The sequence below is a fragment of the Lepidothrix coronata genome, unplaced genomic scaffold, assembly GCF_001604755.1.
Source record: "Lepidothrix coronata isolate B3197 unplaced genomic scaffold, Lepidothrix_coronata-1.0 Scaffold24, whole genome shotgun sequence".
In the NCBI taxonomy this organism is placed as follows: domain Eukaryota; kingdom Metazoa; phylum Chordata; class Aves; order Passeriformes; family Pipridae; genus Lepidothrix; species Lepidothrix coronata.
Window position 1 is genome coordinate 1,404,685 of NW_016690204.1, and position 24,130 is coordinate 1,428,814.

At 49.5% G+C, this 24,130-nt stretch overlaps 1 protein-coding gene across 4 annotated transcripts in view; it reads right to left on the reverse strand.

Annotated features, from left to right (window-relative positions):
• Positions 1–24,130, reverse strand: part of SEC14L5 (SEC14 like lipid binding 5) — a 39,709-nt gene that overhangs the window by 5,981 nt on the left and 9,598 nt on the right. For all 4 annotated transcript variants that reach the window (XM_017808730.1, XM_017808731.1, XM_017808732.1 and 1 more), the window contains 12 exons: positions 13,881–14,030; positions 13,627–13,758; positions 11,372–11,500; positions 10,547–10,742; positions 8,794–8,906; positions 4,212–4,401; positions 3,788–3,876; positions 3,302–3,372; positions 2,470–2,641; positions 1,669–1,803; positions 1,133–1,270; positions 179–421 (listed from right to left, as the gene is read on the reverse strand). In XM_017808730.1, the coding sequence (XP_017664219.1) occupies positions 179–421; positions 1,133–1,270; positions 1,669–1,803; positions 2,470–2,641; positions 3,302–3,372; positions 3,788–3,876; positions 4,212–4,401; positions 8,794–8,906; positions 10,547–10,742; positions 11,372–11,500; positions 13,627–13,758; positions 13,881–14,030 (1,758 nt within the window). The remainder of the gene's footprint in view (positions 1–178; positions 422–1,132; positions 1,271–1,668; positions 1,804–2,469; positions 2,642–3,301; positions 3,373–3,787; positions 3,877–4,211; positions 4,402–8,793; positions 8,907–10,546; positions 10,743–11,371; positions 11,501–13,626; positions 13,759–13,880; positions 14,031–24,130) is intronic.

Below are 24,130 nucleotides of genomic sequence, written 5' to 3' on the forward strand. Positions count from 1 at the left end.
CCCCTCTGACCTGGATGCTCTCCCCAGACCCCTCTGCCCTGGATGCTCTCCCCAGCCCCCTCTGACCTGGATGCTCTCCCCAGACCCCTCTGACCTGGATGCTCTCCCCAGCCCCCTCTGACCTGGATGCTCTCCCCAGACCCCTCTGACCTGGATGCTCTCCCCAGCCCCCTCTGACCTGGATGCTCTCCCCCTCCCGGCAGACCAGCGGTGACTCCACACGGCTGAAATCCACGCCCAGCACCCAGGTCCTGTCGATGAGCTGCACGTTGTCCCCAGCACAGGGACCTGCTAACGTGGATTCTTTGTGACTTGGCTCAGGAGCTCGTTTGGAGTGGAAGAGGCTGAACACCACGTCCCCCTTCAGGATGTCGAAGTCCCAGGTGATGACAGATTCCCCTTCCAGAATCTCCACGACTATCTAAAGCAGGGAGCAGGACAAGCCCATTGCAGAGTCAGGTGGCAGCCAATGTGCTGCTCCCCACCCCGTGGAGCACACACAGTCCTTCAGCTGGCTGATGGCCTTGATTCCCAAGGAGGATACAGACCATTCCCATTCCCAGTCTCCTGCCACAGTACGTCTGCTCAAGCGTTTTCACCCTGTCTCTTCCCATATTAGAGTTCCTTGTAAATCAGTTACTAGTTCTAGGAAAACCTCTGTGGAAAAGAGGCATAGGACACAGGAAAGAGCCAAATCAGACTCACTGCCCATCAGTGAGAACAGAGGCCTGATTTGACACTCAGGTGGCTCCTTTTTGGGACATTCTGTTCCTGCTGAATCTCATCAGGCTGTTCCCAGTGCACACCTTCTTATATTGCCCCCACTGCCCTCCCAGCCACACTGCTGAGACCTGAACTGCCACAAGGGAAATGGAGGGACCTTTAATTCTCCCAGGAGGAGGAGGAGGAGAGTGTATCTTACAGAAGATCAGGCCATAGCAGAGACAAGTGACACTGCTTCTTAAAGTGCCGTTCTTAACTCCCACACTTCCAGCTAACACCCCTAACATCATCCTTCCAGGAACAGCACTGCTGCCCAGCCACCTCCTGCTCACCCTGGGGGAGCCTCACAGAAGGAACCTACCCCTGTCCCAGTTCAGCACCTCCTGAGCCCAGGAACTGGGGTCTGTACCTCGTGTGGAGCTCCTCTGAGGACACTTGCAGAATGGTAGATGGTTTCTGTCCACAGCCGGATGTGATCAGAGTTCTCTGGCTCGTCCTCGGTTTGATACAGTGACTTGGGGACAAGGCCACCTTCTGGGACAGTGCACTGGGCAGAGGACACACAGACAGGAGGGTTCATGGTATTCCAGCTGGAAAGTACAAGTCACCTGTCCCAGGAACACTTGCCATGTGTCAGACACAGAATAACACCCTCAGCTGGGCTGGGACTGCACAGGGGGACTGAGTTTACTGGAACTATCCAGGTTTATCTCAGCTCCATTTACAGTTGACCTCTAATCCCCTTCTCCAGGACAGCATGCCCAGGGCAGCACCACCACTTCAGGGTGGTCTCCTGGGCCCAAATTACCTGCCCTGTGCCCAGAGCAGGGGTTTCCCAGCCAGTACAGAGGTTTAACCCCTTCCAGAAGGCAGTGGAAGGCCAGGGTGGTGAGGAAGAGGGAATCAACTCCAGATTTCACCTGCACAGCAGCAAAGAACACTCACCATGCAGTCTCCTCCCAGGAAGTCTGGGATCACCTCTTTATCCACATAGTCCACCAGCCCTCCTGAGCCCTGGTAGTTATTCCCACTGTAAATGAGGAACTTCTGCCGTGTGTTCTCATTGATAAAGGGACTGACCTGAAAGAAAAAGAGGACAGAAGACATCACTGCCACTGAGGGAAGTCAGAAAGAATGTTTGCACCATCTCATAAGGATGCTTTAGGCTCTAGACTGGAAGGTCTCAGCAGCAGGAATGCAGTCCAACAGGAGCTTTGAAATGCTAAAAGTACTTCCCCAAAGAAAGGGGTACCAATGGGAAGTGAGCTCTAACTGGGGCATATTGGGATATACTGTCATCTCACAACATTTTCTACTTCATGTAAAATAAGTTTGCTGTCACTGCCTCACACACAAACCTCACAAGGAATTTAATGACCATGTTCTCACACTACAGCAAGCGCCAGGCAGAACCATATTTATTATTTACTGCTTATTACTCTTCAGTGTCCTCCAGCATGAGATTAAAAAACATCCATCTTCCCATCCATATGAAAACCCACCAAGTTTGAGCTCCCACTGCGTGAAGGGTTGCAATTTAGGTCTGACACCCTGTCCTGGCAGATGACAATCACTGGGACCAAGTGAGCTCCAGGCACACCACGGCTGGGCTCTGCAGCAACACTGGGGCCTCTTCAGGAGTTCAGCCTGGAGTTACCTGGAGGCTTTTCCCTCCCTGACTCTGGCTGGTTTAGCTATTTGTACATGCAGAGCTGTTCATGACCCTGCATCCCAGCTTTCACCCACCAGGGTCCAGAGCACAGGGAACACCCGGGGGGCTCTCACGATGAGGAGCCTCCCCAGGGTTTCGGGGTAATTGTCCTCCACCACCTCGATGATCCTGAGCAGGGCCTTCACCCCGGGCCGCCAGAGGTGCCGCATGTTGAGCCCTTCCAAGTCCACCAGGCATGTCCAGGATCTAAAACAAACCCACAGAAAAAGGCCTGTCAGAACTGCAGCCAACAGTGGCTGCTCAGTTTAGGATCCACAGAACACCAGTAACATCATAGCCCGTGCAGGATCCAGGGAAGCCCACGGGGGAGAGCAGCAGTTCCAATAAAAAGCAGATCAACACTCAGGCAGGAGACACCTGCATCCAGGTGAGCTTCAGGTAAAACAGACACCCAGACTTAAGTGCAAGAACATACAATGTCACTCTAGAAGGGGTGAAAGTGTGCAGGCCTATTGCTAAAAATAATTTAAAAATGCATTTTAAATGGAAGTGAAATATGGCAGACAAGTTCCTATATAGAAAAAACACTATAATTACAAAGATATGGATTAAAATCACCAAGACAGGAAGATTAAATTTATCTGAAATGGGATATAAAAAGATATAAGGAAGGACTAATTCTTGCTTTCATATGAAACTGTAGAATTTGTCTGCATTTTAGTCATATAAATATATATATATACACACACAGTGCTCCCCAAAGAGCCTGTAACAGACACACTCACTGTGTGTGTCTGCACTTCAACCCTAAGGACATCAATCCCAGTCATCCCAAACCTCCACACAACATTCTTCACCATGTCAGTGAACCTCTGTAAGGGATTCAGGAAAACCACCAATACTGACGTGATGGGGCGGCCAAAGATATTGGTATTTTCCTCACATCTCTTTTGTCCTTCCTCGTTAATGGACAGAACCTGGAACCAAGGACAGCACAGACAAGGATTAGCCCGAGTATGGCTGAGGAACCAGGATAGCCTGGAGATCTTATTTTAAAAAACAGAACCCAGAAGTACAGCAGAGGGCAGGGTTAGATGGGATATTGGGAAGAAATTCTTCCCTGTGAGGGTGGTGAGGCCCTGGCACAGGTTGCCCAGAGAAGCTGTGGCTGCCCCTGGATCCCTGGAAGTGTCCAAGGCCAGGTTGGATGGGGTTTGGAGCAACCTGGGACAGTGGAAGGTGTCCCTGCCCATGGCAGGGGGTGGGAGTGAGATGAGCTTTGAGGTCCCTTCCAACCCAAACCATTCCATGATTGCTGCTCCACTATGACAGGACTTTTAACACCCCGAGGGACACAGAGCTCCTCAGGTGAGACATGAAGGCACAACTCACATGTCTCAGCAGTGACTCCTCTCCCAGAGCTTTCACCAAACCCTTCGTGTCCATCTGGCCGAGCCGAAGGATGTAGAGTGGCCGCCCATCTTCAAAACAAACAGGAGGGTTTCAAGAGGGAAGCACCCCAGTCTCCAGTCTATCTATCACTCTAGAACCTTTTATAAAAGCCCCTTTGAATATTTTGGAAGGATAAAAAAAATCAGATTCAAGACAGCTTTATCAAAGAGATGCTGCTTTGCACTGACCAGTCTGCCTGAACTGAGCAGAGAAAATAAAATTACAGCAAACCAGAGTGGCTGTTTACAGGCACTGAGCTGCTTTGGTAACTATTAAAGTGTCAACACAACTTCCTCCAAACTCCCAGGTTACTGGTGAGGTCCCATCCCCAGACTGTGCTGCAGTATCAGCGTCAGCTCCTCACCTTTGTCCTGGTAGTGCCACCCCCCCGTGTAGTACTCCTGCAGGAGGGCAGGGGGCCTCCAGGACTGCAGGATATAATCCACCTGGTACTGCTTGCGCCAGGACAGCGACTGGCACAGCATCTCCCGGGCCTTGTCGATGTTGAAGTCCCGAGCCCGCAGGAAGCGCAGGATGTGCTCATCCTTGGGGATCTGGGAGAGGAGAAAGGCCCAGGGTCAGGACTGGAGTGTTCCATGAGCCCTGCAGAGGAGGCTGCAGGGTGCACACCACTTCTTAATCTCTTAAAACTGAGGCATTAAAGCAAACACACCTACATTCCTTCTCCCTCCTGAACTAACCCGGCTGAGAGCAGCAGACAGGAGCACAAAGGAAGGGACTGACTCTCTGTCTGTGGGAAGCCTTTCCCTGATCCAATCCCCAGAAGCCCCAGCAAACCCCAGGCTGGCTGATGTTTGCCTCGGCTGTTTATCCACAAGGACAACCACAATGCCATGTGAAAGGGAGCTGCACTTCACCTGCCCAGGGCCAACCAGCACAGGATGGCAACCAGTCACAGGTAACACACTGACCACACCAAGCACGGGCTGTTTGGAGGGGGATCAGACTGTGCAGTCTGAATGATCCCACCAGCACCAATTCCAGCTCTTGTGCAGGCCCTGCAGCTGGTGTTTGAACTGGAAAGCTGCCAAATGCTTCCCAAGGCTTCCCTGCCTCACCACACCACACTAACTCTTGCTCCAAATCAACCAAACTACAATACCCCCTCTCTTTATCACTCATCCCAACACTATCAGTGATTGTGGCATCACAGGCACAAAAGCTTTCCCAAAGCAAGCCTCTAGAATGGCTTATTCCAACCTCTTCCCAGATCTCCCATGTTCCCTTGGAAAATCAAGGAAAACTTGCCAGTAAAGCTGAAAAATCAAGGAAAACTTGCCAGTAAAGCCAAGCAGAAGGAATTACAGTGACTCTGATGGATTCCACAGAAGCACCAGATCTCACTAACAGCCTGTCAGCTGCAAACCCAGCTGGATTAGAGCTCCATGTGCTGCTGGATTCTCAGTTGCTCACCCAGCTCCCCCAAGAGTTTCCATTAAAAATTCGAGCTCTGTGGAGCAGGGACTGTCTCCTCCAGAGCACCCACACTGCTTAACCCAACACAAGCACTCCAAGCCCTGCTGTAACACAACATAGCATGTTCAGGAGTCAAAGCTCCTTTGTTTGTCCACTGCCACGCTCAGGAAAACAGAAATCAGGACAGAAGGAAGGCTGGCAGCAGTGTCAGGCAGGAGCAATCCTGGTTTCACAAGCTAAGAACTGACTCACCCAGAGAATGGGGCAGAGTTCAGGCAGCCTAAACTAAACCCAAAGCACCTGAGGAGCAGGTGGGAGATTAACACTGTTCAGCAGGTTCTAACACTGCATCTGTCTGGCATGGAAAGGGAAGGGCAACCTTCCCAAACAGGATCTCAGGAGTATTTAGAGGAATGCCCCCAACATTTTTTCTGCATCGCAGCAAGATTAAAGACAGCAGAGTTTTCATCAGATGATTTATGTCTGTGTTCCTGCTGCTCAGAGGCACCTGTTACTCAGCACACATCAGCCCAAACACCCACAACAGCCCCTGCATCTCCTGCAGGGCCCAGGAGAGGGGATGGCTGGGGGAAGGTTTGTCACTTTTCATGTTTCAAACCTCCTCTGTTCGTTCACAGCTTCAGGCAGGAGGCAAATCCAGTGCTTCTGTTTGGACCAAAGGCAGGAAGCTCTGAGGGGACTTATTCCACAGTGGAATTAGTCTTTTATCCTTGTCCAAGCAAAGCAGTAACTCCCACATGCAAGAAAATGAAGTTTTAATTTCAGCCTGGTGTGAAACTACGTGCACTCTTCTACATGGTGCAAAGCCATGATTAGGAGCTTTAAGGAGCTGCAATTTTAACACCATTTCAGTTTGTTCCTTCAGCTCCTCAGATTCTTAAAGCAATTATAAATCTGATTCTAAAGGTAATGCCTGCTTTGGAAGGAGCAGGGAAGGGAGAGTGAAATAGGACAGAAAGGACAAAAATAAGAAGGGCCATTTTCCAAGAAACAGGAGATCTATTTTTGATATTTTTTGATAGAGGAATAAGGACATCCCTGCTCTGAATTAAAGGAACAGACTGTCACAGCAAGGTAACAGCCTCTCCAGGGAAAACCCAAGGCTTGGAAAACCAAGCTCCTGGTTTTGTACTGTTCTGACAGGGAATCAGGGGAAGCAAACAGGGGAGCAGTGTGAGGGGGTTCAGGATGAATTTTCAATAGCCAGCACCTTCCTTCCTACATGCTCAAGCTCCCCTGGGGACAGAGCTCCCAGAGCCCACCCGAGGGTATGAGAGCTCAGCAATCAGCTGTACCTGGCCCAGGCTCCCTGCACAGCACATCCCACCCAGCTCCAAGCACCCCAAGGGGCAGCTGTTCCACACTTTCCTCATGTGCCCTCACTTTTTGCTTCTCCAGCTTCCACTCCCCAGCCTTTGACATGGAGGGGAAAAAACAACCCAGAGAACAAAACAGGCCCATGTTTGGATGGTGCCTGTTCCAGCTGAAAGCAGGATCCTTGCAGATCCCAGGGATGGATAAAGCCTCCCTGTCTTGCTCCCATCTAGGGCTTGTTTTCAGTGGATACCCAGGTGAGATATCTCCTACCACACCACAGCCCACACTGTTTTACTGGACAGGTCTCCATGGACCTGAAAAGCCTCATGTCCTGTATTTCAGAGCACAGTTATACCTGGGGACTGATCCCTGCCTGCCCCTTGTTTAGTGTCCACTTGTCAAGCACCTTTTATCTGTCAAGAGGCTGAATCAGGGGAGACACAGATCACAACCAATATTCAGCAGAGGCCCTTTTATTAGTGAAGCTGTTATTGTGTTTACTCCCAGGCAGAGCATCACACTACCATGACAGCAGCTTGCAGGGAGGTGTTACAGTGCTTCAAGGGGCCCTTTGCTCCATTAGGTGTGTGTGTGTATATATACATACATATAAATATGTATGTAGTCTCTACCTGCACCCAGCAGCCACCATGCTTCTGGACATGATCCCCCTTATACAACATGTTATTGATGTTCCTGGACACCAGTGGCCTTGGAGAGCTTTGGAAGATGTTTTGTTGTGAACTTGTCAGCTTTTACAGATTCAACAGTGTTGTTGATGTATGGACTTTATCAGCTGCTGGGAGACTCTCACACTGCCTCAACACCGACTGTTCTCTCCACCCCGAGGTCTTCTGGTAGATGTTTCTCCATCCACCATTCCCCACACACCCACATACAAGGGAACTTCCTCATGAGTTAAACAGCAACAGAACTGCAGAACCAAGTCTTTGTTACATTTTAGTTCTACATGGGTGATACATGTTAATTTTTCCAAGAAGAAACAGGGCTTTATAACTGATGTTCAAACTCCCTGTACTCACTGAGACACCATCTCTCTCAGCTCTGAGACAGATACAGCACATCATGCAGAAGGGACTGGCAAAGCTCCTCCAGCTGGACTCTGCTTTCCAGGGGGATGTTCCAACCATCTTTCTCCTGTTTTCTCTTCTTCCTAAGCACCTTTTATCTACTCATCCCACCCAGTTACTCTCCCTGTTGCCATCCTTTGTTCTTCCCTTCCAATCTCTCTCCCTCAGGAAATCTGGGGTTAGATCCTTCTTGAGGCATTCAAGCTGCCCCAGATCTTCTCTTTTCTCAGCCACACACCAGTTACCTTCTCAGCCTGAGACAGAGACTCTCCTTCAACCAGGAGGAGCCCAGGCAGCTTCTGAACATCCCAGCAGAGCACAGACACCTATCCCTCAGTGCCTGTGCTGCTTTCCAGGGAAAAATCATGAGTTGGAAGGGGCCCACAGGAATCGTAAGTCCAACTCCTGGCCCTGCACAGGACACAACAATCCCACCATGTGCCTGAGAGCATTGTCCAAACCCTCCTGGAGCTCTGGCAGCCTTGCTGCTGTGCCCACTGCCCTGGGGAGCCTGGTCAGTGCCCAACCACCCTCTGGGGGAAGAACCTTTTCCTGAGATCCAACCTGACCCTGCCCTGACACAGCTCCAGCCATTCCCTGGGTCCTGTCACTGCTCACAGGGAGCAGAGCTCAGAGCTGTCCCTCATGGGGAAGCTGCAGACCCCGATGAGGTCTGTGCTCCATCTCCTCTCCTCCAGCTGAACAATCCAAGTGCTCTCAGCTGCTCCTCATGTGGTCCCTCCAGACCGTTCCCCATCCTCGTGTTCATCCTTTGGACACTCTCCAACAGCTTTAGATCCTTCTGATACTGTGGTGCCCAAAACTGCCCCCAGGGCTGGAGGTGAGGCAACACCAGAGAGGGACAATCCCCAGAGAGGGACAATCCCCTCCCTGGATGCCCCCCAGGACACGGTGGCCCTTTGGGCTGCCAGAGCATTGCTGACTTGTGTTCAACTTGCCATCCACCAGGACCCCCAGATCCCTCTCCATGGCGCTGCTTTCCAGCCTCTCATTCCCCAGGGTGTGTTGCCCCACCCCAGGTGCAGAACCAAGGGGTGCCCCGGGTGCCCCCCGACCCACCTTGCCCTTGTGTGTCTCCTGCAGCCACTGGCGCAGGCGGATCAGGCAGCTCTCCTGCAGCGGCGTCAGCTGGCCCAGGTAGCGCTCGATGTACTCGGCGTCCAGTTTGTCAGCTGGGGAAAAGGGAACAGTTCAGAGGAGCCTTGGCACAGCCAGAGGGAGATGGGCAGTTATTCCTGCACAGAGGGTTCCTCAGGATTTACACAGGCATTGCTCAGAAGCCTCATTTCATCTGCCTGGGGGAGGGAGGGAGGGAAGGTGTCACAGTGACCGGAGCGTGAGGCCACGGACAGCACGGACCAGATCCCAACTGGATCACTCCACCTGTCTCTTTACACCAATATTCCATTCAGCCTGAACTGCTCCAGCAGGAGCTTTAGAAGATATACCATGAGCTCTAGCACTCAGCTCACTAACCACTCCAAGACCTGGGCACTTCAGTCCCCAGTGTCCTAAAGTCTCATGCACAATTCCAATAACAAGAAGCTAAAAAGCAGCTCACTGGAAAACCAAACTGTTACTCTGCTTAGGGACAGCAGAGGGAAGGGGAGAATAACACCATATTTCAGACAGCAAGGGGAGGTTTAGCAGGGGGAGAAGTCCCGTGCACACCAACAGCTCAGAGACAAAGGACAAGGGGTTGGTGACTGCCAGCACTGAGGGCCAGATGTGCCACCCAGGGCTGGGTGTGCAGTGCCAGTGAGGGGAATGGGGCACCAGGGGAGCAGCTGTGCTGGGGCACGCGTGGGGCAGGGCTGGGGACACCTCAGAGCTGCTCTTCGTCAGGCACAAGGGCTTGCACCAGATGCCATTGCCTACAAACAAGGCCTGGACACCCACAGGATAGGCAGGATAATACAGAAAACATATCTGGAAGTGCTACACCTGGAATCCATGAGCTGGGGAGCAGGCCCAGAGAAGCTAATCCCTTCCTAAACAGGAATACAGGCAGAAAAATAAGAGCTACTCTCCTCTTCTGACAGATGGGATCCACCACTCTGAGGTTAACTTTCATATCAAATATTTCTCATAGCCAGCTCCTCTGTGGATCTCCATCTTTTTCCAAATGGATTCCAGGACATAAAAGCTACCAGAGAAGGTCAGGTGAGAGCAGAACTGTTGACATTTCCAAATTCCAAGCTTTTTTCCTAGTTACACTCAGCAAAACAAGTGCTGTCTTTCCTTCTGAGAAACGACAACAACTGTTTCTAATAGCACAACTCTAAATTCAAAGGTGCCTCCTACTGCAGAGAAGTATTTTATTTAGTCTACAAGACATCAGACCAACACAAGGCACGATAAAGTTTGGTTCAGGTATTTTCTGGGAGAAATGCATTAGGCAACATTTTGCAAGTTTGTCTTGGCCTGATATGGGGCAAAAGCCATCCAAACTGGTCCCTAAGAATATTAATTTTGAAACAGACAAAATATTTCATTATAATTCAATTCTAGCATACTCAAGACACCTTTAAGCTTCTCCAGTTTAAAGTAGAAAACACCTTAAAGGGCAGATCAGTTTGTTTTCTAAGCTCAAAAACATCCTGCTTGTGCAGCTTTTCTTAGCCTATCAGTTTTAGGGGAAAGAAAAAGGTCCATTGTTTGTTTTTCTTGAAAAAAAAAAAGAAAATAACTTTCCTTCCTCCTCACCCACAATCCAGAAGAAAAACCTGATGCCAAAAGAAATAAAAATAAACTCCTTAGTCAGCGCTACTCGAGGCTCGTGAGCAGCTGCTGCTGCTTGGGCACTACGTACCATCGGGGCTGGCAGCCTCTGCAGAGGGGCAGGGGGATCCAGGAGCCCCAGGATCCAGTGGGATGTCACCAGGCTCCTGTCCCACAGCCGGGCTTGGCTCATCCCGCCCGCTCCCGGCCGGAGGGGTCCAGCGCGGGATGAAGGTGATCCCCTGGGAGATCAGCTCCTTCAGGTAGTGCTCAATCACCTCCTTGCCCTGCAGGGGAAAACTCCCGTTAGGAAAAGCATCCTCCAGAGCCAGCAAGGTGTAGGGTTTCCCTCGGGGCAGATGACTAACACTGCTAGAGACCAACAGCAGGGAAATGTTGTCTCCTTCCCTCGGCATCGCCCTGCTGAAAACCCTCCTGTAGGAAAGGCCCATATCAATGGGGAATTACAACACTGGCCAGGCAAATTCCAGTGCTGTGGATGCAGCTGCCCTTAAAACACTTATCTCCTTCTGCTCCCAAACCATCAATCAGCTGCCCTGTTCCTCTGCAGCCACTGAAAGGAAGTGGCTCTGCCCAAGAGACACAGGGTGCTGGTTTTCACCCCGAACTTTCCCTTCCTGCATGAGAACAGTGTCCCCACTGTCCAAGGAGCCTGGCACCCACAGCATCCACTGCAACCCTCCTCTGGCACAGCCTGCTCCATCCCTGAACAGCCACATTCCAGCCAGCAGATTGTTTTCTGCTCGTTGCACACTGGCTTTTTTTCTTCCTTTGCCCAATGGAGGGATTTCAGAACCACAACGAAGGGTGTAAAACCACACTGGGTCTATTCCAGAAAGGAAAATTGGAGTACAGAGAGCAGGTGTGGGATCTGGGCTCATGGCACCCATCTTACCCGTTTGATGTTGGAGGTGTACTGCTTCATGGCAATTTTCTCCACCGTGCTCTCGAAGCCAAAGAATGACTTGATGTCGAGAGACGCCGACTGCTCAAAGCACGTCCACTCCTCGTTCTCAGGGTGAACCTACACCCAAAGGACACATGGGGTTGGCACACCCTCATGGAATGACAGGGCCCTCATCCCTGGCACCACACTGGCAAATCTCCAGAGCTACAGAGTGAGGGGGCAGAGGAAGCATTGACTGTACTTAACAGGTTAATTCTCCCAGAGTAACAGAAACTCATCACAAACTGGGCATATGAATGTTTTTTAACCCAACACTCTTCACATGCACGAGGAAGTGAAGGTTAAACCCCACCTCTGCCCCAGCAGACCTGAAAGGTAACAGTAGTAGCAGAAGTTGCACTTAAAATAGGAGTGAAACTACCCACTTGAAACCATCATGTCAAGAGCTCCTTATGGAAAGACAAGGGATGGCCTTGTGGGACATGTAATTAAAACTTCTAGAGCTGCAATGAAGAAAAATGCAAAACAGGGTTTTTTTTTTTCTAGTTTTGGATGGGAAACTCAGCCACTAATGTCAGCCCCCCCAAAACACTGGAGACGTGGCAGAGCAGGGAATTTTCCTACTCAGTTTAAAACACACCTTTCCTTTCTAGTCATTTCCCCTCAGTTACTCTATATATGGTAAAAACATATATAATCTTTTCCTCTTTTAAACTTAACCCTTTCCTGAGAAGGCTCTGCCTTCTCTCTGTAGGTGCTGCTGTTCACAAACTGACATGAAGGAACAACAGTTCCAGCCCCCACACAGAGATACAATAATGGACAGATTCCTCAGGGACACATTTAACAACTACAGGAGCAGGATCATATTTCTCCAAGTTGCCTTAGAGAACCCTGCAAGAAAGGAAAGATGAGAATAAACCTGCTTCCGGTGCACTCTGGCAGGGAAAAGGGAACTGGTAAAAATAGAGCAGGGAACCATCTTGAGGATGCAGCCAGGAGCTCCCACCCTGTTCCCCTCAAAGCCCAGATGCTGACGTTTCCTTCCGAAGGACAGGGGACACAGCCAAAATCAGCAAGTGTAACAATGTCTGAGAGGTCCCAGGGATGACCTGGGAGCGTTTCAGGCCCATCAGTGCCTTTGACAATGATGGAAGTTTGATTTACTGCAGTTTTTAGGACACCCTATGCAGCCACCAAGTGATCTCTGGCTCAGGAACCCCCTCACCATCCAAAACGTTGACAGCTTTTCAGCTCCTCCGCCTGCCTGGAGCTGCTCACAGCTTGCTGACTCCCAAGAAGCTGAGCTGTTGTCCAGCTGCCAAAAGGGCAGGTAGGTAACAGGATCTGGACTTTTGTTTAAGGAACAAAAAGCAGTATCTGATTGCTTCCAGAAACAGCTGAAGCTATTAAACAGTGACCGAGCCCTAAGAGCACAATTACAGTGAAATGGCACCCTGTGCTGAAGATGAAGCACAGAGACAGCCCAGGCCACAAATAAGGCTCAAGACCTTTCTCCAAATCTTCAGAGCATGAAGATCATGACAAGGTGCTAAAACTTTGACTCAGTTGTGGGCAAAATTAATTGCCAGACTTCCCTCAGGCTTTCATCATAACAAATATTAAGGGTTCCATTCTAAACATCCAGATACATACTGAAGATCCAGATGCGTTTATTAACTTGAATTTCAACCAAAAAGAAACTTAGGGAATACCAGGAGCCCTGGAGCACCATCTCTGTTTTCTACTCTCACTCTAATCAGAGAATCCCAATCAACCCAAAGAAGTTTCTCAAACCCTACAAAATCACAGAATCTCAGACTGGTTTGGGTTGGAAGGGACCTTAAAGACCATCTAGTTCCACCCACCCCTGCCATGGGCAGGGACACCTTCCACTAGCCCAGGTTGCTCCAAGCCCCGTCCAACCTGGCCTTGGACATTCCCAGGGATGGGGCAGCCACAGCTTCTCTGGGCAACCTGTGCCAGGGCCTCACCACCCTCACAGACAAGAACTCCTTCCCAATATCCCATCTAACCCTGCCCTCTGGCAGTGGGAAGCCATTCCCTGTGCCCTCCAGGCCCTTGTCCAAAGTCCCTCTCCAAAGCGAAAGAACTGTATCTGATCACAGAACGCTGCTGTCCAGTGCTGCAGAAGTGCCCAGATCCCTCCAAGCACCTTCCCCCTGTAATCAGTGCACAACTCCCATCGCTGCCGTGGCTGCCCCATAAACCAGAGCACTCACGGAGTAGCTGCAGGTCTCCCGGACCACGACGCGGTTGGCGAAGGTCTCGTTGTGGGCCTCGATGCGCAGGGTGCGCTCCCTCCAGTTCACAGTGTTCTTCTGGATGAAGAACACATACTCCACCCCTGCCATCTGAGGGAGGTGAAGAGCCAAAAGGAGGGGGGAAAAGAGACAGAGAAAGAAAGAGTAAGTTCAGGACCCTTTCTGAGGAGCCAACGAAGCCCAGGTCTCTCTGTGGCCCAGGTTCCACCTGCCTTCTTCAGCAGCCTGGGAGCGTCCACGTTCAGTTTGCAGCTCCGCTCAATGACATGGATAGCCCCGTCCTCACTCCTGGATTCGTGCAGGATTTCACTCCCCAGAAACACTGGGATCTCTGGACAGGTAGGAAAGCGCTTCTCGTACGCCTGGAAGTGAAAACAAAGCAAGTTCAGCTTCTGGGTAGGTCAGCTTTAACTCTTCCTGAATTAATTAGCTCCCTTACAGTAAAACTCCAAGAAAACAGAGGTCACTCAACCCATGTGTTGGCTCCACTTCTCTCAGAGGTGAAGCTAAAGCAAAACAGTTACAAGCAGAGACAGGACCAAGTCAGTCATCAGCCAAACATGTCTTAACATCATTTTTCTTTCACACATGAAGCAGGAAAAAAATCCTGTTGTTAGAGTACTAGGAAGGGACTCATCATCAGGAACCTCATGGCAAAAGCAAGCACAGCTCTGCTGATTTCTGCTGGCTAAAGACTTGAATTTCATTATCTTTGGGTCAAGTCAATATTGTCTGTATGAAGAAGCTATAAAAAATATTTAACACTCCTGTACCTTAAAATGTGATGTGTCAAACAGTTCTAGTGGCCCTAAACTATCATGGGTAAGACCACAAATTATTGGCTACTCACTTCGCCTTGCTTTATCCATTTCTGAAACAATTCTGTCCTGGTTCTGAAATCTTCCTTATTTTAATTAGCACATCCCTCTGAAAAGCCCTTTATCAGCTCCAACAGAAATCCAGTTTTCCAAGGCACTTGCAGCAAATTAACTTGTATAAACCATACCTACTGTTGCTCCTCTTTCCCTAAGAGGAGCATCTCTTATTATATGCCCTTCTCCATCTCTTACTATATTCTGAGATGTTTGCAGGATAGAATGTTTTCCTTGGATTTCTGACAAATGTCTTGCATGTTGTGATTCTGCTGTGGATATGTGACTGCTGCACAAGCTGCCCAGAATTCCACTAGAGCTGTTCCAGGACAATCTGTGCTCTCCTTCCATTCTACTCTCAGAGCTCCATATTTTGGCTTTAAGATTTTTTGCCACCATTCCAAGGCCAATCCTAACCTCTAGGAAGTGCTGCCATCTTCCCATCTTCCATAAGACACAACCATTTTATCTAGTGCATAAAAACATAGCTACTCAGGAGAGAAGTCTCCACCACAAGGGAAACATTAATGGGATAATTCTCGAGCTCAGACGGGCTCTCAGTGTGCCCAGAGCGGCCACATTCCCTCTTCCCACAGCAAGGCAAAGGCTGGTTGCTCCTGCATGGATTCATGGCCCCTGCTCCTAAAATAGCCCAGGCACTTAAGGACACATTCCAGATCTCCTGCTCCTGGAGCTCTGGACGGGAAAGGAGTTATTTCAGATTATCGTGTTGCTCAGTATCAGGAGGGAAGTGCGGGAAGTGCCAGCTGGAATTCTGGACATAACAGAGCACACAGGGCTTTAAATCCTGCTCTCCAAGGCACTGAGCAGTGTCCTGCTTGCTCTGCCACATTTCTGGGAGAACCTCTACCTATGCTTTTCAGTCTTATCCCAGGGAAAACCAAACCAGTGCAGATAAATACAAAGCCTCCCACGGTAAGTGACCGTTTCCAACACTGATCCACGTGGCTCCAGCCAGCAAAAGCACATGCACTGCTTTAAGAAGCTTAATTTGTTGTGATGGGAATTCATGGATAGATGTCAGGCATTGTCACAGGACACTTGCAGGGGACACCCCTCCAGACTCCAACTATCATCCAGTGCTATCCCGAGGCCAAAGCCTTTGCCTTGCTGCTCTTCCCTGTTCCAGCACATACCAGCCAGTGCCTCCAGGCCACCCACTCTCAGTTACTGGAGTCCCAGCAGTCGGACAGTGAAAGCTGAGAACACCTTTGTAGGCCACTGGGATAACAGAATATTTGGCAACTATTTTTCAGCTGTTTGCCCCATGTCACTCCTTCCATGTGCCCTTAACACACTTGCAAAAAGTGTCATTGAAAGCCCTACCCTGAGAGAAGGCTGCCCCAGCTGACACCACAACAAGGGTGAACAGTTTGATAGCACAGAGGTGAATGGTCTTTAAAAGAAGAGAGATTTATATGGGATATTGGGAAAAAATTCTCCCCTGTGAGGGTGGTGAGGCCCTGGCACAGGTTGCCCAGAGAAGCTGTGGCTGCCCCATCCCTGGAAGTGTCCAAGGTCAGGTTGGACAGGGCTTGGAGCAACCTGGGCTGGTGGAAGGTGTCCCTGCCCATGGCAGGGGGTGGAATGAGGTGGGTTTTAAGGTCCCTTCCAACCCCAACCAGTCTGTGATTCTACTCCTTTAGGGGTGCAGCTGTGCCAGAAACATTTGAGGGAGTTTGCAGAGGAACAAGAGCTGCTCTGCTGGGACCAGGACCCTCCAAAGGCCTCAGTGAACACCTTCACCAGGAGCACTGAGCTCTAAGTGCCCCCTCACCACTGAAAGGCCACAATGGCCAGTGTGAACCCACCCACATCACCACTGGATCCAGGTGCTTCTGGCTCCCACTTGAAGACAAAGCCCCTGGCTCTCAACACACCACTCACTCCTTCCCCACTAAGGATGCACTTGACCCAGCTGCAGACAGGCTCCCTAATAAACTGGCATTAATTCCTGCAAAACCAAGACCAGGACTAAGGGAATGCAGCCACTACTTCAGACAGCTAAACCACATCTGGAGAACCAGGAAAGGCCAGGGAGAGGCACAGATCAATGCACAGCCCTGGTGGTAGAGCTATGACAGTGCCCAAACCCATCACCTAAAGAGGGAGAACATTGCCATATTTGAGAAAGAATCCATATCCACACCGATATTAAGTCCTTTGCTAATCTTCTTTGCACAACAGCTCTAAAAATACAGCAGGGAAGATGCCTGAGATCACATGAAGGACAGCTGAGGCCCCACGCTGCAGGCACAACAAAGCTGCTCCCTGAGCACCCAGACCTTCCATCCCTGCAGACACAGCTGAGTGGGACAGCAGCCCATCTTTGCACCCTTTATCAAAATCAGGATCCATATGCAACAGCCTATTTCTGCTCCAACACTGAGGGGAGTTATAAAGCCAGAGAAATGTGTAATTTTTTCTCAAACCCTTGCCAGCCTAGCTGGGATTTCTGCTCATCTGTGACTCTGCAGAGCACAAGCTGAACCACAGAGTATCCCAGACAAATGAAAGGCACAGAGTATTTAGTGTTAGCTTGTTTTAATGCTCTGGCTGCCTGCACTTGCTCTTTCAGCTCCCTGCAGCAAGAACTCTGAACTGGCTAATACATAGGAGCTATGATTTGCCTCTGCCTTCTCTGCCCTCATCCCATAAGGAATAACAGCAGTTATTGTGCCACCACTGTGGGTCAAACAGTACTGTGGGTCAGACAAGCACCTTGATGATTGAAATTTTCAACAGATCAAATATATATATAAGGGATGGCTCCATGAAGCCACTCCCTCTCTTTCTCTAAATCCCACTGGGATTAACCTGGACTGGCAGAACCAGCTCACACTTGAGCACTTTACAACAACTATTTTCTTAAAGGTTCAGATTAACGTGCTCTCTTCGTACCCAAACCAACCATTTCACAAGAGCTGGTGGCCCAGACCCACTAGTGTCCTTCCCTACATCAATCTGGTTCCCCCTAGATTTCTTACACAAAAGAATTGTTGCAAAAATCAAAACATTTTGTCGTGACCAACAAGTCCAAAGTGTCGTTTAAATCTTTGCAGTCCTGAAACTGAAATTACACATTAAATTTCACAGGAGGGCTGAGTGAAGACAGGGGGATTTGGGATCTGTTTGTATTCTTTGAGATAGTTTGCTTAGAACTAAAACTAATTATTTTGGGGTGCCTCCAAATGTAAAGAACATATAATAATTTAAATGCAGCTGGCAGCCTGTTGAAATGAAAAAATTCAACAACAAAGAAATTAAATGAAAAAACATTACAAGTGAAACAATTTCTAGCTAAAAAAAGTTAAAATTCACAGGAAAGTTGAAGATCTCAAGGTCTCACTGGTGTCAGATCTTCCTTTCACACTGCAGGGAACCCAAACTAGGACAAGGATATTTCCAACTTACAGTGATCTCTGCACCCCAGCAAAGACCCCTCAGTGCCACTGAGGCTGACAAATGATTAATCACATTGAGCAACAATTAATTAATAGTGAGATGGCTGACTGTGAAATCAGTAGAGTGCTCTGACCAAGGTTTTGCCCTCTGATCTCCTGGGAAACGTGTCCCAGTGGTTGTACCTGTGCTGGCCAAACTATGGGACCAACACTGAGAGATGAACATCAGGTTGTGAGAAGAGAGTTTGACAACAACAGAAGAAGCCACGCTTGAAAGTGTCCTCAGCTGCTGGCCAAACACACAGTAACCCCACAGCCGTGGGAAGAGATCGCCCTGAGCATCAGCCAGATGCCAAACAGAGCAAATGATACAAAAACACGTGTGTCAAAACGAAAAAGTGACATTCTAAAGCCTCACAGCCACAGAGAAAGGGGGAAACTAGCCTCCTCTACAACCTCCTACTTCACCTGCTTAACCCCTTCTGCTCCAGAGCAGAGGCTCCAGTCCAGCCCTGCACCTTCCCAGTTCCCAGGTGACAGTGCAGGTGTGTTCCTGCCCCTCCTGTCTAACAGCTGTGCCACTGCTCTTCCCACAGGATCCACAGGACACGGCCGGCGGGCAGGATCCTTTCTGACAGCTCCTCCTGTTTCTCCTCCGTGGGTTTCAACATCCTTTTCTTGCAAGTGACCTCAAGAGCAATTACACAACAGAGGCCTCAGGAATCAAAACAACAGGGATGTGAAACCACTGAATTACTGCCTGAAACAAAACACCTCACCAACCAAACCCCCCGCACACCTCCAGGCAGCTCCTTCCAGCCCAGGCTCTGCTGGGCCCAGAGTGGTTCCCATGTGCTTCAAGGGGCAGCTTTTGGTTGATAATTTAGTCGTACCTTAATATGAGTTATTAATTAATACCTTAATAAAAAAAGAGGGAAAAACTACGCACTGACTCCTGTATGATGGTGAGACAAACTTGAGAGGGACCTTCAGGAGTGCAAATGGGGAGAAATTATATTGTGTAGAGCACCAAGGAACTAAACTGTGATGCACCTGATGTAGACAGAAACTTGTAGTCAATATTATACGAATATGTTACAAGGATAAGTGTTTCATCCTTGTGGCTAAAACACTTCAAACTTTCATGATCAACCACAGTTTAAATCTGTATTAATTAAGGAGATTCCTCGAGGTCATGTTACAGCCACGTGCAGATTGCCAGGAAAAAGGAACATCTGTGCTCAGAGGAATGGGAAATAAGGAGGAGATCAGACTCCAGGTTTTGTGCTAAAGATGCCCAGACCATCATTCCTTTGAGAAGAGATGATGAGAAGCAAGAGAAAGACTCCTCATCACCTTGAAGTAGGAAGTGGATGCGTTTGGATCAGCTTTTGAGCAGCTCTAATGACACAGAAATATTCCTCTGCAGATTCAGGTGTTTTCAGATGATGGCCTCCCAGGAAAAAGGAATTTCACCTTGCAGTTCCTCCCACTGCTTGGTGCTGAAGGGAACCAGTCTGCACCCACATTCACCAGACACAACAATCCCCATGCTTTGAACAGAACAGAGACCAAATTCTCACTGACCAGAGCAGTGCAAAATAAAATACACAGGGAACAACGTGGGAGGGATCAAATGGATATCTGGGGTACAGAAATGCTCTGGAGTCAGGGGAAAGGGAACTTCATTTTAAGGAGGTGCAGGGCATCCACAGTAAAACTCTTTGGGGCCTGAGGGGGAAAAAAAGAAACTTTTGCTGGCAAGAGGAAAATGATTTTCCAGTGAGAAGTCCACTGGACAACAGCACCCAGGCTACAAACATTGACCCACTGTTATCTCTGCCTGGACTACAGCCAAGGATTTGCCTCATTTCTTCAGCTTTTGGTGAAAGAAACAATTCAGGGAGCAGCAGTGCCTATCACAACACAGGCACATCTGAGGGCCACAGAAGCCTCCTGAAACGAGCCCTGCAGCTGCACAAAGCTACCCCAGGAAACCAGCACCGTGTCTGAGCAGGAACAACAACAAAGCCCTTACAGAAAGCTATGGAAGGGACACCTTATCCCTGAAGCACTGCTCCTGAGTGGACACGTTTGCCACAGCCCAGTGTGGAAAGAGAGAACCAAAACTGGAAGGCAGGGAGGGAATCAGACAGCTCGGGTAACACCTGACAGAGCAAAACACAGCAAGCCAGTGGCCAGCACACACTTAGTGTTCTAAGTGACTCCAGAATCAAAAAGTGGCTCACCAAGCTTACAAATGGCTCCTTGGAAGGACAATCTGTCATTGCCAGAAGCTGCTGTGAGAATGTATACAGACTGGCCACGATTCAGGGTCAGATTTGGGCTTAGTAGTTAAAACAAATCCATCCTGGCTGAGATGTAACAATTGGCGATGATTCTAAATTTTATCACTGCTTTTAATCCCTGCTGAAGAGTTTATTATTTGTCTTCTGCACCTACACATTCAGTGGACAAGAGAAGAGTCTTTTAATCACTGCTGGAACACAAAATAATGGTGATACCTCCAGCTGTGTTGTGTCTCCTTGTGCCGGGCTGCTGTGCCATTGAACTGGAGCTCACTTCAGAGCTCATCTATCCCTCTACTGATCAGATTAAGCTTGAGACACAACTTATCCTTCAAGGAAATAAGCCTGGTTTTAGCTGGAGAAGGGACTATCCTGCACAGACCCTGAATTAGTGTAAATCTCCTCCAAGCCACACATGGTGCCAGCACCATCCTCTCCTAAACCACTCCTGCCCAGAAAATGGGGTCTTAGCAGTGTCAAAACAAAGCTCTCGGAGACTTGTGTGATCCCCACAGACAGGCACAGATGTGCAGATGTTGCCAGCAGTTCTCCAGAACTCTGAATGAATAAGCAGTTCCTCCATCAGCTTCTTCCCAACAGCAGCCCTTACACCATCCAGCAGCCGTGACAAACAGCACTCACCAAACACCCTCCACCCCAAAACCTCCCACCCCAAAAGTCTCAGGGGCACTGTCAGCTCTGCTCAGCCTGACTCCTGCTCACCCTGAACGTGCTGGGTGCCAGGGGGAGGTGGTGGCAGGCCCAGGGCTGCACACACAGAGCAGCTGTGCAGAGCCAGCCCAGCTGACACACAGAGCAGCACTCTCAGAGCTCTGGTGCTTCTCAGCAGTGAGTTGATGGGATATTTATAGTGTATCTTGACAGCAAGGTTTCAAGCCATCAAGTCACGCTGGAGCATCATGTCTTGAGTCAACACTAGAATCTCTCTAAGTTCATAAAATGTTAACTCAATAGCTTCTGACAGTCACAGCAAACTCACCTTCAAAACACAGCAAAAAGAAGGGAAAGGGAAGGTGCCTTCTTTAAAGGCACAGAACATGGCTGCAGACAGACCATCTGCATCCAGAGAGGACTTGTCAGGAGGCAAGTTCTATAGACCTAACAGTCTATGACATCCATAACAAATCTGTAACATCTACATCCAAAATCTATAACAACTGGTAACAGAGAGAGCAGATCCTGTTTGGCAGGGAAGTATCTACTTCTTAACTACTGCTTAGATTGTTATCAGGACATTCTATGTCACAGAATCCTTAAGCTTGGAAAAGACCTGCAGGATCACTGAGTGCTGTTAACCCAGCACTGCCATGTGCCATGCCGTGGACAGAACACCAAGAATAACTGCTTTGAAGCATTTTCGCCCCTTGCACATTGATTCTCTCCTGATCTCCAGGGCACTGCCACCCAGCAATACCACTGCAGACAGCATCTAAAGGCCATTATCCACATCACAGCAGCTCCACAGGAGCTTCCAAGCACTGGGCATGCTGGATACACACTGCAAAGCTCTACCCTGTGTCATCTGCAGCTACCCAGGGACACAGAGGCCACTGCAGGAACCCCTCCCCTCACACTCCTGCAGCTGCTGCACTGAGAGCTCCACTCCAAGCTCCTTGGCAGCTCCTTGGCTGCTCCACACAGCCCTCTGTGCCATCACTGCTGCTTCTAAGGGATTCCAGCTGCCAGCAACTCATCCATTCCCCTGCAGGAAGAGCTCTCTTGGTTCCAGAGCTCACATTTGACAGCAGAGGCTGTGAGCCAGCATCAAATATTTTAAGCTAACATTCTGCTTTTCTTTACTTAAAACCAGCCTGTGATGATACCAGAATAGTGGCAACAACTTGGAGCTCCAGATGGGGATATCCCAGTCTGGAATTACAATTCAGGGAGCTCCCAGCTATCCTGTGATGCATCTGTGCTGTGGGCACTGCAGCTGACCCAGACACTCAATCTGCACAATTTATGCAGACAGAGCAGCCTTGGAGACCTGGCTGTGCTGTGAACACACACATTGAACTGTCACTCTAAACAAAGCCATGGCACTGACTGATCCTCGCTAGACATCGGCGTGTTTGTACCTTGTCCTGCTCTCACAGCCCATTTATCTGTTACCAATGTGTGCTGCAAGCTTTCTGAGCACATGGGGTGTTAAATAGCAAAGGGGACTCACAGGTTCTGTTGCAAAAGCCAGTGAAACATCAAGCTCTGTAAGACACAGCATTAGGGAGGAGGGCACACCCAACTTATCAGGATTTAAGTAGTCTCTTCATACACTCAATCTGCTGAAGGCAACAGGAAGAAGTGATTAAATAAAGCTACTTCAAATCTAACCTCTTTAACACAAGGCATGTTGATGCTGAAATGGCACAAATATAAAAATAAATTTGAAAAAAGTGTGTGGAAAGCAATTCTGGCTGTCAGCACCTGAACTCCAGCATCCAGAGTTTCTTCTCCTGCAGCTAAACCAGCAAGGAGCTGTTTTCAATTAGTCTGTATCTCCAAGCTTCCTAACACTGGTGACACAAAAGAATGTCGGGATGATTGGGAAATCAGCAATGCATTTTGATTTTAGCTGTACTGGATGGTTGACTCCTGTGTGTAACCCTGGGCCAGATCCTCAGCTGCTGTAAGGGAGCAAAACTCCAGTGTCTGCAAAGCAGCTCTGCCAGTGTGCAAACAGCCAGTGTGCAAACAGCCAGGGCACTCAAGGCTGATTATTCAGGGGCAGGAGTCAAAAGCCAGTTTGTCCACTGCCAGATCCAGGGACAATCATCAGCACTGCTTCAGCAGGGTCGGGCATGAGAGAAAGACATCTCACATCAGGATCATGGATGTTTGCTTTTGATGGGCTATGACCCTGTGTACAGGGTGAGAGAGCAAAGATGATGGAGAAGGAGTATTTCTGCTGCTTACTCAATGAGAAACAATTTCTGATTCTAAATAAACCTGCAATGGTTGTAGTCTGAATTAAATTTGCCATTCAGCTTGTTAGAACTCCCAATACTCAGACTGTACTGAGCTAAAACAGATGTAGACACCATTAATTTCCTGTCAAATAAAGAACTCCAGATCAACTAAATGTAAAGAACACTGGAGGCTTACAAGAGAGCTGGAGAGGGACTTTGGACAAGGGATGGAGGGACAGAACAAGGGGCAAGTGGGGCTTCCCACTGCCAGAGGGCAGGGTTAGATGGGATATTAGGAAGGAATTTTTGGCTGTGAGGGTGGGGAGGCCCTGGCACAGGTTGCCCAGAGAAGCTGTGGCTGCCCCATCCCTGGAAGTGTCCAAGGCCAGGTTGGACGGGGCTTGGAGCAACCTGGGCTAGTGGAAGGTGTCCCTGCCCATGGCAGGGGGTGGCACTGGATGGTCTCTAAGGTCCCTTCCAACCCAGACTATTCTGGGATTCTGTGAACACTGAACTGCCACTAAAATCAGAAAAAGAGTCCTGGAGCTGCCTGGAAGTGCAGGCAGCAGGTCAGGACCTCAGATGACCAAACTTTCACTTGCAGACCCAGGCAGGGAAATCGTGGGCTGTCACAGATGTATTAGGGAGCCTGAGAGCCCCCCAGAACAGCCACCCCCACCCCCACCCACGCTGCAGCAGCAGGACCCCCCCGGCCCGAGGGGCACCACTCCCCCAGCACAGCAAACACTCCCCAGCCCTGCTCATGTGTGTGCTCAGGACACCCAGCTCCCAGTGCTCAGATATGTGTCAGCACATGCCGTGGGCAGCCAAGAAAGGAGGTCAAGCAGAAAGCAGCACTGACTCACAGCAGGCACATGTGGGGCTCCACAGCAGCTCGCTCTGAGCACGGAGCACAACTGCAAACTCCC